This window comes from Lynx canadensis, chromosome B2 (assembly GCF_007474595.2).
Source record: "Lynx canadensis isolate LIC74 chromosome B2, mLynCan4.pri.v2, whole genome shotgun sequence".
Taxonomy (NCBI): domain Eukaryota; kingdom Metazoa; phylum Chordata; class Mammalia; order Carnivora; family Felidae; genus Lynx; species Lynx canadensis.
In genome coordinates, this window is record NC_044307.1 from 151,209,212 (window position 1) to 151,221,853 (window position 12,642).

At 55.6% G+C, this 12,642-nt stretch overlaps 1 protein-coding gene across 3 annotated transcripts in view; it reads left to right on the top strand.

Annotated features, from left to right (window-relative positions):
• SMOC2 (SPARC related modular calcium binding 2) overlaps positions 1-12,642 on the top strand; it is a 168,647-nt gene that overhangs the window by 66,727 nt on the left and 89,278 nt on the right. For all 3 annotated transcript variants that reach the window (XM_030316795.1, XM_030316796.1, XM_030316798.1), the window contains exon 5: positions 9,826-9,873. In XM_030316795.1, the coding sequence (XP_030172655.1) occupies positions 9,826-9,873 (48 nt within the window). The remainder of the gene's footprint in view (positions 1-9,825; positions 9,874-12,642) is intronic.

Genomic DNA, 12,642 nt, shown 5'->3' on the forward strand with positions numbered 1-12,642 from the left:
ATCTTGTGCCGGAGGCAGGCCTGGAGGATGGTGGGAGGTCTCTCCCTTCGTGCGGAGAGCGTGAATGTCCCTGGCAGGCAGCATATGGCCTTGAGAAGTATTGAGGACCGAAAAGCTGCTCTTTGAGCTGCACCCAGGTGCACTCCAGGCCTTGCTTGCCGGAAGGCGGGTGTTCCTTACTCATGGCTTGGGGATTTATAGCTCGCCTTGGCCTGTTGATCGAGGCTCCTGGGTCTGCAGACGGCTTTCTGCACAGGGTCTTTCCCTGCACGGGGACGCTCCGGAGGTGAAGGAAATGACAGGGAACGCGCTGAGCGTGGCCCCCGTCGTCTGTGCTGGTGAGCGGCCAGGTCAACGTGTCTCCGTCTGAACACCGCTGGTTTGTATTTATTCTGTAAGGATGTGTTCTCCTCCTCCTTCTAACGATTTGAAGAGTAACGTTGCTGGGGGCCGGGTAGGGGTCAGAGACAAAGGACTTTTCTCCGAGGGAGGATTTTTGTAGCTCGCCTATTCGCTATTATTTGCAAATAGCTTCAGGGTTTTTTATCTCACGTCCCTTCCGTAACTGTGCCCCGTGGCCAAGAGCTTATTCCTGGCAAGAGTGCAAAGCGGTTTGAGACCCTGTAAGCTGAACCTGTGTGCACGATTTCTTCATGTTTCAGTACCCCCAGAATCTTCGTATGTAGCTCAGCTTGAGGTATGTGTTTGAAGTCAGCTGCACAGAGTTGGGGACACAGGGGCGTGGAGGGGAGACGTCCCGCAACCGTGACTGAGGCCCTCCTGGGATCAGCCCGCCCCACCCCGTCTTGCACCAGGGTGGGCTATGGGGAGAGTTCTGGAGTGCAGGACGGAGATCCTGTTCAACCTGACGTCGCCACACCCCGTGTTCCAGCGCCTTCTTGTGGCGCGGGACAGAAAGCCACCTCTCCGGCCCTGATTATTTCCTGGCAAGTTTTGTGACAAGTGTCGTCTCTCCCTCCGTGTCAATTATCGGAGGCTTTGCTTTTCCCCGGACGGGAAGGAGTAAGTTCATGGTCCTTTCCTGGGGCCGACGGCACTCACACATTCCGATTACTTACCTGGGCAGCTTACACGTTTGGGTTTGCGAAGGCCCAGGCGCGAAGGCCAGAGGACGTGGGGTTCCGTGGAGCCCTTCGGTGTGTCTACGTGATACGTGGCAGGCGGGGCTGCGGTCCTCCCGTTTGCCCACAACGCCTGCCGTTCCGGCCTCTGCCTGGAGTGGAGGAAATTCACATTTCTGTGACTGTGCTGATCACTTCTGAAAGTTTGCACTACGTTCATAGAAGCTGATTGTTCGTTTCTCACTCATGAATTTCCCTGGCACTAAGTTAAGGACCCTGCGCAGCTGCGGAATTTGAAGGAAATATCAGCACGACCGAGTTTCCAAATGTTGAAATCAACGGCTGCAGCTGGCTGCTAACGTCTCTGAAGCGTTTCTTCATGAAAAGTACGGAAACGCAAGTTCAGAGCTGCTTTGTGTGAATTGGAAAGGTCACCGATCAGAAGGAGCCCCCTTTCCCCCCTCAAAATGGCCTTTTCTTAAGGCCTAACCATCCTCCTCCCCCAAAATGATAGCAAAACAGAATGTTTCGGTGCACACTGGCAAGGGACCGTATGCACAGACGGCTTTAACGGAGGGGAAGGTACACCCGGAGGGAGCGCGCCCTGCCGTGGCGCGAAAACCAGCCGGCCCCCCTGGGCTGCCGGGCTGCTGTGTAGACGCCACTCACCAAGATGTGTTTCGGAGAAAAACATAAATCGTCGGGGACCCCTGTGACCGGTTTTGAAGCGTTGAGGAAATTTGTTTTACATCCCTGGTGAGGTGCAAGTGGTCATGGGATACAGCCGACACAAGGTACGTGAACGTTCTGATAAACTTTCTGAAGGTACTGGATTGATGCTGAAATTCTCTTTAAGAAACGAAGCCAACTATTCAAGGAGAGGGTCCCGTGGTGTGGTTTTTACACCAAACAGGACTCCGCAGGCTGCCTGAGACCCGGTCTGAGGACCTGTGGGTCGGTGGGCTCTGGGCAGCAGCGGCTGCAGCCCGGCCCCTCGTGTGGAGTCCCGGTGGCCGCGGGGGCCTGGCCGGCTGCTGCCCGTCCCCGCTGGGGGCCTCTCAGGGCCCTGCCTTGGGTCTGCTCACCCGTTCCTTGTGAATTTGGACTTGGTATTGAATCATTCAACTACGTGCTGATGGTATTTTATTGTGGTTACTTTTCCTTCTTGGAAAAATACTTCATGCTTTTGCTGTTAATTTTCCTTTTGGGAAAAAAGAGTGCTTTCAGGTATCTGATACTTGCATTTTTAATTTATTTTTTAAAACATGTTTATTTACTTATTTTGAGAGAGAAAGAGAGAGGGAGAACACAGTGGGGGAGGGACAGAGAGAGAGGGAGAGAGAATCCCAAGCAGGCTCCGCACTGTCAGCATGGAGCCCGAGGTGGGGCGGGAACTCACGAACCGTGAGATCGTGACCTGAGCCAAAATCAAGAGTCGGATGGACGCTCAGCCGACTGAGCCCCCCAGGTGCCCCATTGCGATTTTATTTTTGTGTTACAGTCTGCTCGATTATTGTACTTGACTGTACATTTGATACGGTGGCTAGTTTGTAATTGAGGCTTTCACGACTTTGGCGCTTTACGGTGTCCTTTTCCACACCTGTGCCTCAATGGCTGTTCTGTCGTGTTTTCTAATATTTACTAAAACTGTAAAAGAAATCAAGAGATCCTGTCAGAGTGGTGGTCCCGAGGTCTGCGTCCCACCCCCAGTGGCTGTGTCCTTCCAGAGACATTCTATGCAAAAACAAACAAGGGTGTGTGTTTTCTTTTGAATTTTTTTGAACAAGTAGAACTTATTTTTATGGCACTTATTTGTGTGTGCGGCGGCCGAGCTCCCGTGCCGGGAAGCCGTCCACGATGCCGCTGGGCTCTGTGCCAGCGACGTACCCGCTGATGTGCGTGAAACTGAGACTCCAAAGCATACACGGAAGCATAGGAAACAGACATCACAGGCATTACATGGACGCCAACGGAAGATAAATCCAGAAGGATTCTCTCGGGCTGTGTGAAGAAAGACTTACATACCCCTCCTCTGCCGTCGCAGAGAAGGAAGCTCTCAGCTGCGGGACCGTCGGCGCTCAGCCCGGCAGACGGCACGTTCAGAGCGTTCCTGGTCTCTGACGCTCCTGCACGCGGGAGTCCGGACCGGCCTCGCCGCACAGGAGACGAGGCCCAGGAAGGCCACCCCAGCGCCACCTGCACTCCGTCCCGCGGGGCGAGCCTGGGCCTGGCCGCAGGCTCGCTCAGAGGAGACGGGTCGATTGGCTTCGTTTCTTGGCCACAGAAACGCAAACGAGCAACGGGAGGTGGCCGTGGCCCGGCCGGGCCTGGACGCAGACACGTGGATGTGACGAGGACAGTGGCACGTAATAACCAGGCCTGCAGAAGGCACGGGCCGGGCCTCCCTGTGCGGAGCGCGGTCCTCAAGTTTCTGTCCGCGGAGCGGCCCGGAGGAGAGAGGCTGGGGTGTCTGGTTTCCGAGGAGCTTCCAGGTGACACGTTCCTGGCGGTGACACTCGCCCGGCCAGCCGCCTCTCGCTGTCTCTGGGCGAGGGACACGGTGTCTGCCTCGGCGTCTCCTCCAAGCGGCCTGAACGTCCTGCTGGGGTCCTGTCTCTGTCACCGGCTCTGTGCCACCTGAGACGGAAAGAGCATGTGGCCGGACCCCGGGGTGTCTGAGGCGGGGATGATAGCATCTGGTGGCGAGCGTTCAACTGTGGCTGCTGGGACCGACCTGGGCCCCACACTCTTGGGTGGGGCCCAAGTCTGGGCAGGAGGCCCCAGGACCTCCCTGGGGCGGGGTTATGGGTGATGAGGGGAGCCGCCCCGCGAGTCCCGGGGAGGCTCGGAGCTGTCACCTGGCCCTCTGGCCACCAGTGACCACCGACTGGCATGACTGTGGCTCAGAGGGGCCCTTGTAGCCCAGGGTGACCGATGCTGCTCTCCTGGGCCATCGGGTTTGTGTTGTGCCGGGGGACAGGGCTCAGGGGTTCGTGTTGTGCCAGGGGACAGGGCGCAGGGCCCCAAATGCAGCTCATTTCTGCTTTCTGTCTGCCCAGCACTGGCCCCGGGCCACCCCCACCTGCTGGGCATGGCCCAACCTTAAAGGATGGCTGGTGGGGGTGGGGGCTGGTCAGGGGCCGCTCGACCTGTCCTTGCCCAAGGTTGTGGGGACGAGGAGTGTGGTGGACCAGGCCCTTTCCGCATCTGAGGTGCTCAGAAAAGACTCGTGGTTCCGTCAGCCTGGAGGGGACAGGGCTCACTGTCGTCACGGCTCCCGCACAGCAACCCCCCCCCCCCCGCTGTCCACCGGGACCGAGGCCCGCAGGCGTCTCCGTCCTGGGCCCGGGGGCGGCTGCTGCAGACAGAGGGGCTCCCTTGCTGGCCTCCCCAGGGGCCTAGCCTCACGAAAACCTGCGTTAGGTTAGCGCTCGCCGCCCTCTCGGGGGCCGGTGGGGTTCAGGGCCGCGTCCTACTCCAGGTGGTGCGGTATCACCTGCAAGGAAACCCGGGAAGATCCGGGGGGAGCGAGTCACCTTCGCCTGTTGGAAGCGAGCCCTGATTGTGAACATTGTACTCCCGGTCACCCATGGGACCTGCAAGTCCATAGGAAGGGCAAACTGAGGCAGGGGTTAAAAATGCAGAAAGCAAAAAAAAAAAAAGCAAAAAAAAAAAAAATGAAAAAAAAAATGCAGAAAGCTCTGCGTTTCTCTCTGCTGCGATTACTCTAAAGCCTGGTTCCTCAGGCACGTACCAAAAGTCTGTGGTCGTTGAAGTCGTGTATGGAAGACCATCGCCGTCTCGTGTCAGGTGATCCTTCCCGCTGTTTCGTTCTGTGCGCAGTGGGTATATAACTTCTAGTCTTACATCCAGGAAAGACGAGGGATTCGCTAAGCGGCTCCCGCACCATCTGCCAACACCCAGGAAGCGTCGTAGTGGGGCTGGTTTTAAAGCGGGTCAGCCACTACCGTGAGGACGAGCAGCCACGCTCCCCGAAGCAGGTCTCGTGGGGCGGGAGCCAGGAACACACTGATCGGCACGGGGTCCTGCCTGGGAGGGCAGCACGCGGGCCTGGGGGCTGCCTGCCAGTGCTCTGCAAACTCGTGGAACGATCGCGAAGGTCATGTTGTCTCTGGACCGTCCAGTGTCTCAGCCCTGACGCTGGCGTTAATGGGGTCGGGTGTCCCAGCGACCCGAGGAGGGAACGCGGGCAGGGGCCCTGCTCTACGGGTTTACTAACAGTTGGGGGCAGGCGGCCCCCCCCCCCCGCCCCTGCCCCTTGGCTCAGCCACGTGTCTACGCCTGGCGCCCTCTGTAGGGCGGACCTTTGACGGAAGCGCGATGTGGGGCTGGCGGGTTTCTGAGCTCTGATGCCAGTGTGGGTTTCCGTCCTGGGCCTCGGCTCCCCCTGCATCTGACGCACGGCCTCCCTGCCCCCGCTCTCCACCCCCGGCTCGTTCAGCACCAGGTCAGCGGGTCTGAGGGCAGGAGGTCTGGAGCCGGCAGGGTTTCGTCTGCCCTCACAGGTCCCATGCAGGCTGCCTCTTAACCCAGGCTCTTCCACTAGGCTCTGTGGAGGCCGAGGTGACAGGAGAGTCCCTGCCTGGGGGACGTGCACAGAGTGATGGGGACCAGGAGCCTGCGGGGTGCACTCGAGGACCCAGGCGTCCCCTTGAACACGCCGTGTCCCCACTCACCGCCAGCCCGTCTCTCACCCCCCCTCCGCCTCCTCTGCCAGGGCCTGTTCACCCCTTCCTGCCTCCACTCAGCCCCCCCGGGGCTCACGGCGCACACACGGGTGCTGCTACGTGACTCGGGCCCGTGAGACACCCCCCCAGATCTCAGTCTCCTCATCTGTACAATGGCATCACGATGAGACCTACTTTATGGGGCTCTTGTCAGCGTTAAGTGACTTTGCGTGTCGCGTACTTAGAGCAACGAGCAGCACACGGCAGGAACTGTGTTGATTAGCCGCGCACACAACTACCGTGTACTTTATTCCAGTAATTTCCAGTTAGCCCTCGTCTCCCCAAAGTAGACGAAACCTTTCAGGGCTGCGTCTCTCCTGTTGTTTGTCTAGCAACACACGAGAGCGTGCCCGGCCTGACCACCCGCTCTGAGTGGAGGCCACGGGGCCCGCTGGGGCGCACGGGCCGTGTCACCCTCCGCAGATGAAAGCCTCCTGTGTGAAGACAGAGGCCCCAGTGGCGTGAGCACCAGGCACCAGGCGGGCGACGGAGCGAGCGTTCCCCGTGTGCCTGTCTCCTGTTGGTGTCCCGTCTTCGCTCAACCGGGAGGGGGCGGGGGGGGGGGGCCCGACGCTGCCCATGTTGCGGATGAGGGAGCCGAGGTCGGGACGGGGAAGCCGCCTGAGCAGGTGGCGGGGCCGGCAGCTGGCAGGGTTGTTCTCGGGTCCCGGTTCCGCCTCCTCCCTGCACCGCGTGGTGTCCCTTCGGGGCGGGAGGGCAGAAGCAGCCGGGCAGCCCCCGAGCAAAGCCCGCTGGTTTTCGCCGGACGGAGGAGGGCTGGCGGGACGCAGGGGCCCGTCTCTGGGCGCAGGGCCTCTGGGCCTCTGCCTCGAGAGAGCTCGGCATCGACTGGATTCTCAGACTCGCGGCAGAGATGGGTGAGCGGGTGTCCGAGCCGAGATGCGTGTCCGCAAAGTACAGGAGGCGCGGAGCCTGCCCTTCCTCTGCTCCTTTTCTCTCTTTCTTTTTCCCATTCCCTCTCGCTCTCTGTTTCTGATGCTGTAAATCTGTCCCTGGACGTGCAATTTCCAGAGAGGGATAAGCCAGCGCGGCTTGTTCACCTGGGCCCTGAAGGAGCCCCGCGCCCTGCCTGCTGGACACGAGCTGGCCCGCCGCGGGCTGACCTCGGGAACCTCTCCCTTCCGCCGGAGCCGTGCGCCCAGACCCCGCCTCCTTCGCGGTTTCTAAGGAGCGGTTGGCGCTGGGGAAGGAGTTTGCTGAGGGCACCCGCTCTCAGCAGAACACGGCACCCTCCATCAGGGCCGCTCTGGCAACGGGTCGGTACTCCCGAGGGCAGCTGCATTGGAACCGGGCGCCCAGAATGACGGGCCTCACATTGTTCCCCTTACGCCATAGATATCGTGCTCCCTGCGTCGTTTTTGTGGTTTCCTCCACCAGTGACGTGTGCCCTGATTGCGGAAAAAGCCACCTCTTTTAAAATATCTTTTTAAGTGTATCTATTTATTTTGAGGGGGGGGGGCACAGGGAGGAGAGAGAGAGAGCCACCTCTTTTCAAATAGCATCAAATGATTGTATCTGTAGGAAACGACGATGTCAAACTGCCCTTGCTGTTCAGTCCACAGTGCAGGTAAGCCCCGTCCTTGTGATGTGTGCCTTGGATCGATATGGCGCCGTATGCCAGTGATCTCCCAACAAAACCGAACAGTAAGAGAAAAAGCAAAATAGCATTGAAAGGGGCTGAGATCGCACAAACGGAGGGAATTCAACTGTGTCCTCTGGAACGTGAATGTGAGGGCAGTCTTTGTGACCGTGAGCAGTGATCAGGCCTCGAAGGTTCAGCCGAGAAGCTCGTGGTTTAGGAAGCTGTTCGCTCTCTCCGAGCCCCCGGTTTCAAAACCCCTTTCTGCGCCCACGTCCTAGAGTCTCGTGGGTCCCACGCCCTCGGGAATTCTCCAGCAAGTCCTTATCTCTGGAGAGCTGTAATGACAGATAAGAGCTGCTTTCTGGTTCTGGCTTCATGGATTGGACTCAGCATAGCGTTGTTGCTGCCTGGAGAGCGGTGCTTGGCCGTTTTCCACACCCTTGGGGACGGGATGTCAGGGAAGGAGGTGAAGCTTGGGGAGATTTTTGTCCAGAGGCATTCGGAAGGTGCGGTGATTGGGACCTCTTCAGATTCTGTTGCAGAATCCTTGAACCACGGAGCAGGCTAGCAGCGACACTGGACCGTGCTTTAAAATCATTTCTTACGTACTGAGAACGGGACGGAATTATCTTTGCGGGGGCTGGTGGGCAAGCCTGGCAGAGGTTGGTCTGGGAGAAAGCAGGCCTGCGGGCGGAGGGAGACCTTTCCCGAGGCCTCTCAGCCGACTGTGAATCCACAGCTTATGGTCCTCGATGGTCGCGTTACAAAATACTGTCCTCAATGCTGTGGAGAAGCCCTCTCGTGCGGGATGTCGGATTATTACGGAGGATATTTACGTGTAGCTCAAGATGTTAATGCCTAAATATTCGGAAATATTACTGGAATACTACCATTTTCAGGCAAAAGTAGAAAACGTTTTTTGACTCATTGCAGAAACACATGATAACAGTAAGCTGAGGAGGAAAGACAGTTAAGCTCCTTGAGAAATCTAAGAAAGGCAGGCCCCAAAGGCTTGAGGATGAGGCCACGCCGTGGGCCCCTTTGATATCCCGGGGAGTCTTGCCAAAATCAGAATCCTGTGTTTTGAAGCCTGGAAACCATGTGCCTTTTCCCCAAATGGCGGGAGGGCGGTAGCCCGGCGTGGTCGTCCGTAAGCAGTTCTGACGTCCTACGGAGAACGAGGTCCTTTCTGTCGCCCGGAGAGCAAAGCTTCCAAATGCACATGACTCAGTTATTTCACAGAATCAGGGCTGGAGGAAGAAGCGTGTCTCCTCCGGAGCTGGGGGCCGACGGGGCGCACTTGCGGCAGACCCAGTGGGCTTCCCCGAGGTTGGCGGTGCTCGAGAAGTGCTTATCGTGACCGCCCGTTGCCCCTTGCGGTAAACCTGCTGACTTCCGTCCGGCTTCCAGGGAACCAACGGTATCTGCGAGGTTGTGTTAACGCCTGTCCCGTGAGATCCTTTCCTACGATGACCTGCTTGGACGTCTCCTACTATGTTACCGTTATGGCCCAAGAGACAGGGTAAATAGTCTCAAGATACCATATGGTTTACATCTTTAGTATAAGTGATGGTTTGTACGTCAATGTCGCATTCAAGATCGTAAGACAAGCGATGGGTCTCGCCTCTGTGTCTGTGATGTCCGCGCTAGGTACAGAGCCCAGCATGTGACCCTGGCAGTCCTCGGTGAGTCCTGCACCGACTGTCCTCACCCCATCAGCAGGTAGACTCCAAATTCGTCCTGAGCAGTTTTTTGTTTTATTCCTTTGGGGGAGGGCATTGTAATGGTGTGGGAGGAAGTCAGTGCTTGTGCTGTTTCAAGCTGCCAGGAAGAGAGCACAGGGCCGCCCATCTATCTCACGGATCTCTCGGTGTATCAGAGACATCACAAACACTCCGAGAATTACTTGGTCAGCTCTGAATTTTCCTGCATTCTTCTACAATCTAAGATGGCTCCTCAACTTTCTTTCCTATGGAGCGAAATCCAGCCGAAACCAGGGTTTCAAGTATCTTCGGTTGCATAACTTTTTTTGCTTTAAAAATGTTTCCTTTTTAATTCTAATTCATTCTGCTGCCCCAACGTGGTGATGTATGTGAAGGGGATGATGACGTCTTTCAAGTGAAGAGACTGACGTGTTGTATATTAAAGAGTGCGGGTCTCAGGTACGTGGCCGACTAGTTAGCAACAGAAGTAGGAACTAATCTTTGGTTTACTGGCTTAGGGCTTGTGACGGAAGATGACGTGGTCACCTCTGGGTACTAGGTGGCTTGTGCAGCCTAATGAGAAAGTGACAAGCACGGTGAACCATTGGAAGTGGAAGGAAGCATTGTGTAACAACTGTGGATGGGCACTTGGGAGCCAACGATAATTTCTTCCTTCTTTCCCCCCTTAGGTTCCATAAATGAAAAGTTACCCCAACGGGAAGGCACAGGAAAAACAGGTAACTATCTTAAAATAAATTTTCTTTTTTTTTTTTTTTTTTTTTTTTTTTTTTTTTTAAATTTTTTTTTTTTTCAACGTTTATTTATTTTTCGGACAGAGAGAGACAGAGCATGAACGGGGGAGGGGCAGAGAGAGAGGGAGACACAGAATCGGAAACAGGCTCCAGGCTCTGAGCCGTCAGCCCAGAGCCTGACGCGGGGCTCGAACTCCCGGACCGCGAGATCGTGACCTGGCTGAAGTCGGACGCTTAACCGACTGCGCCACCCAGGCGCCCCTTAAAATAAATTTTCATGATGATAGTGTATTAAAGCTAATTCAGTCTATGCCCTAAAATAGCTCCTCGGGTTAAAATTTAAATATGGACTAAACGATACGAGAGCTGACACAGTTCATTACATATTCACTCAACGCACTGTGTTATTCCTGCCTTTGGACCTCCAGGGTCCTGTAGGTGCGGGGCACGTAACCCACATATGCCCCCGGGAGGACCCTTCCGATGTGGCTTGTGTTGGGGCCACCTGTCCATGCTGCTCGGTGCCACAGTCTCTCCCTGGGGAGAGGCTCATGCGTGGTGTTTGGGTTTCCACGTGTAATTCGGGAGTGTAATACTGAGGGCCACCAAGAAAGAGGTCTCAACTCTTCCTCATGATAAAGAGGAATGCTTCTCCCCATTGTGACAGTCGCCTCCCCTGGGACCGGTAGTGACAAGAGCCAGGTAGAGCAGCGAGCCATTTCCGTAGCAGCCGGGTTCGTCTTGTGCAAACTACAGCATGCCCACCGTGACCTTGCAGGAGCCCCACCTTCGCCCTTCCCACAGCCATCATCCTTTAGACCCAGTGACACTTTTTTTTTCTCTTTATGTTACATCGACCTTTAAAGTCAGAAGTCATTTTCAAGACAGAATTGAAAAAAAGAAAAGGTTTAAGTACCAACATTGTAGGCAACTCTTTTTTTCTGATGTAGGTTATAGTATAGGAACCGGTGATAAAGAAAGGGGCATAAAGCTGGATAGAGCTGAGTTTCAGTCAAGTACGTTGCCTTCAGTGTGTCCTGAGACTACGGTGGGCACCGTGGCTGCCCTGGCGGGTGGTAGAGCTGGGGGCACCTCGGGTGCACGCTTGGGACAGGCACCGATTGGCACACGAGTGGTCTCATGAAAGGGGAGGTGCTGGTGGCCACAGAGGGGGTGGGAGAGGGGACAGGCATAACGTAGAACAGAAGAACCTCGTAGTTGAGGGAAATAGGGGAGAGACGTGATGGGCAGGCATAGAACACTGGCTGGAGCGAGAGTTTACGTTTGGAAAAGGGGATAAAGTCGCCTAGAATGTTAGATGAATGGCTGGGATTTGAGTCTGTAAGATCCTGAGGTGGGCGTATCAGGTTTTTTTTAGAGAACAGGAAGGGGCAGTATTTATGATTGCAAAAATCAATCCGGTGCTCAGGAGAGGAGGAAAGGAAAGGAAGCGCTATTTCAGAAGGCGTTTCCTAAACCTGTTCCTTGCAACACACGTTGAATCCCCTGTAAAAGTGAAACAAAAATCCCTAGGGAATTGGTACGTGGGCACAGAAGTTCATGTAGGGGAGGAATACATTCCTTCTACTGAAGCCTCTTGATCTCTGGACATGCACATGACAAGAGAAAATACCTGAGATTAAGCAACAGAACTGGTTTATGGATAAAAACGAGACGTTACAAACTCTAGTGGGAAAAATAAAAAGCCCACAGCTGCCCATGGTTTTGTTCCATTTTCTCAAGGCCGAGTTCAGTAGGTGCCCACGTGTTTGTTATGTTGGGACAGAAGTCTACAAGGGACCAGAGCATGGCCAGTGATGTGAGCAGGGTCACGCTGACAGGAAGGGCCCCTGGCGTTGGTGGGGGGTGAGGGAAGGCCTACGGGTGGTCACTGGGTCGCCGTGAGTGGCTCACCGTGAGTTTTCAGGCTGCCAGTGATTTGGGGAATGGGCCGGTGGCCCCACAGAGGTGATGTGTCCAGGCCTCGGTGAAAATGTACAGCACTCATAACGTGTGTGGTTGCTGTAGATATGCTCCCCGTTTCATCGTAGTTTCTGGAAGGGATTACACGATCTTCAACGGTTCACAGTTGCTGTTCCAGTGTTAGAACTTGAGTTTCTCGAACAGGCGACATTACATTTTGTGAGCGTTCTGACAGAGAGCAAGCCTTTTTTCAAAAGATTGTTCAGTGTTGAAGTTTTGTGAAAAAGCCTTTTGGTTTGCCCCCGAAAAGAACTTATGAGAAACTTCATTTTTATTCCCCAGACATCTGGGAAAGTCATGAATCACAGATAAGCCTCGTGGCTGGCCCTTATCTCCCACACTGTTTATTGTATTTTAATTCTCAAATTATTATATAACGAGCTCACATGAGCAAGCTCGAGCGAGAAACAGCCCCACAAAGTGCCTTGTGATTGTGTCCCTGACGGGGGCCCCGCTTACTGGGGGCAGACTTCCCGTAGCTCATCCTCCATGCCATCCCGCCATGGCTCGGAACTCTCTAGAACCTGACGCCGTTCCAGGGAACCACAGTCTTTCTGCTAATTCAAGATTATCCACTGCAGCCTCAGCCTCTAGAGAAATGGCGTTAGAGCAGCTCCGTCACCCACACCCGTGTCCTGCTCTGTGATGTTGACTCTTGCTCCCCAGCTCCTGCAGGGGTGACAGAGGGGCTGGTAGTGCAGGGGTGCACAGGGCAGCAAGTCAGGGCCTGATCCTTAGATACCTGCCCTGGCAAAACGGGGTGGGGGGCAG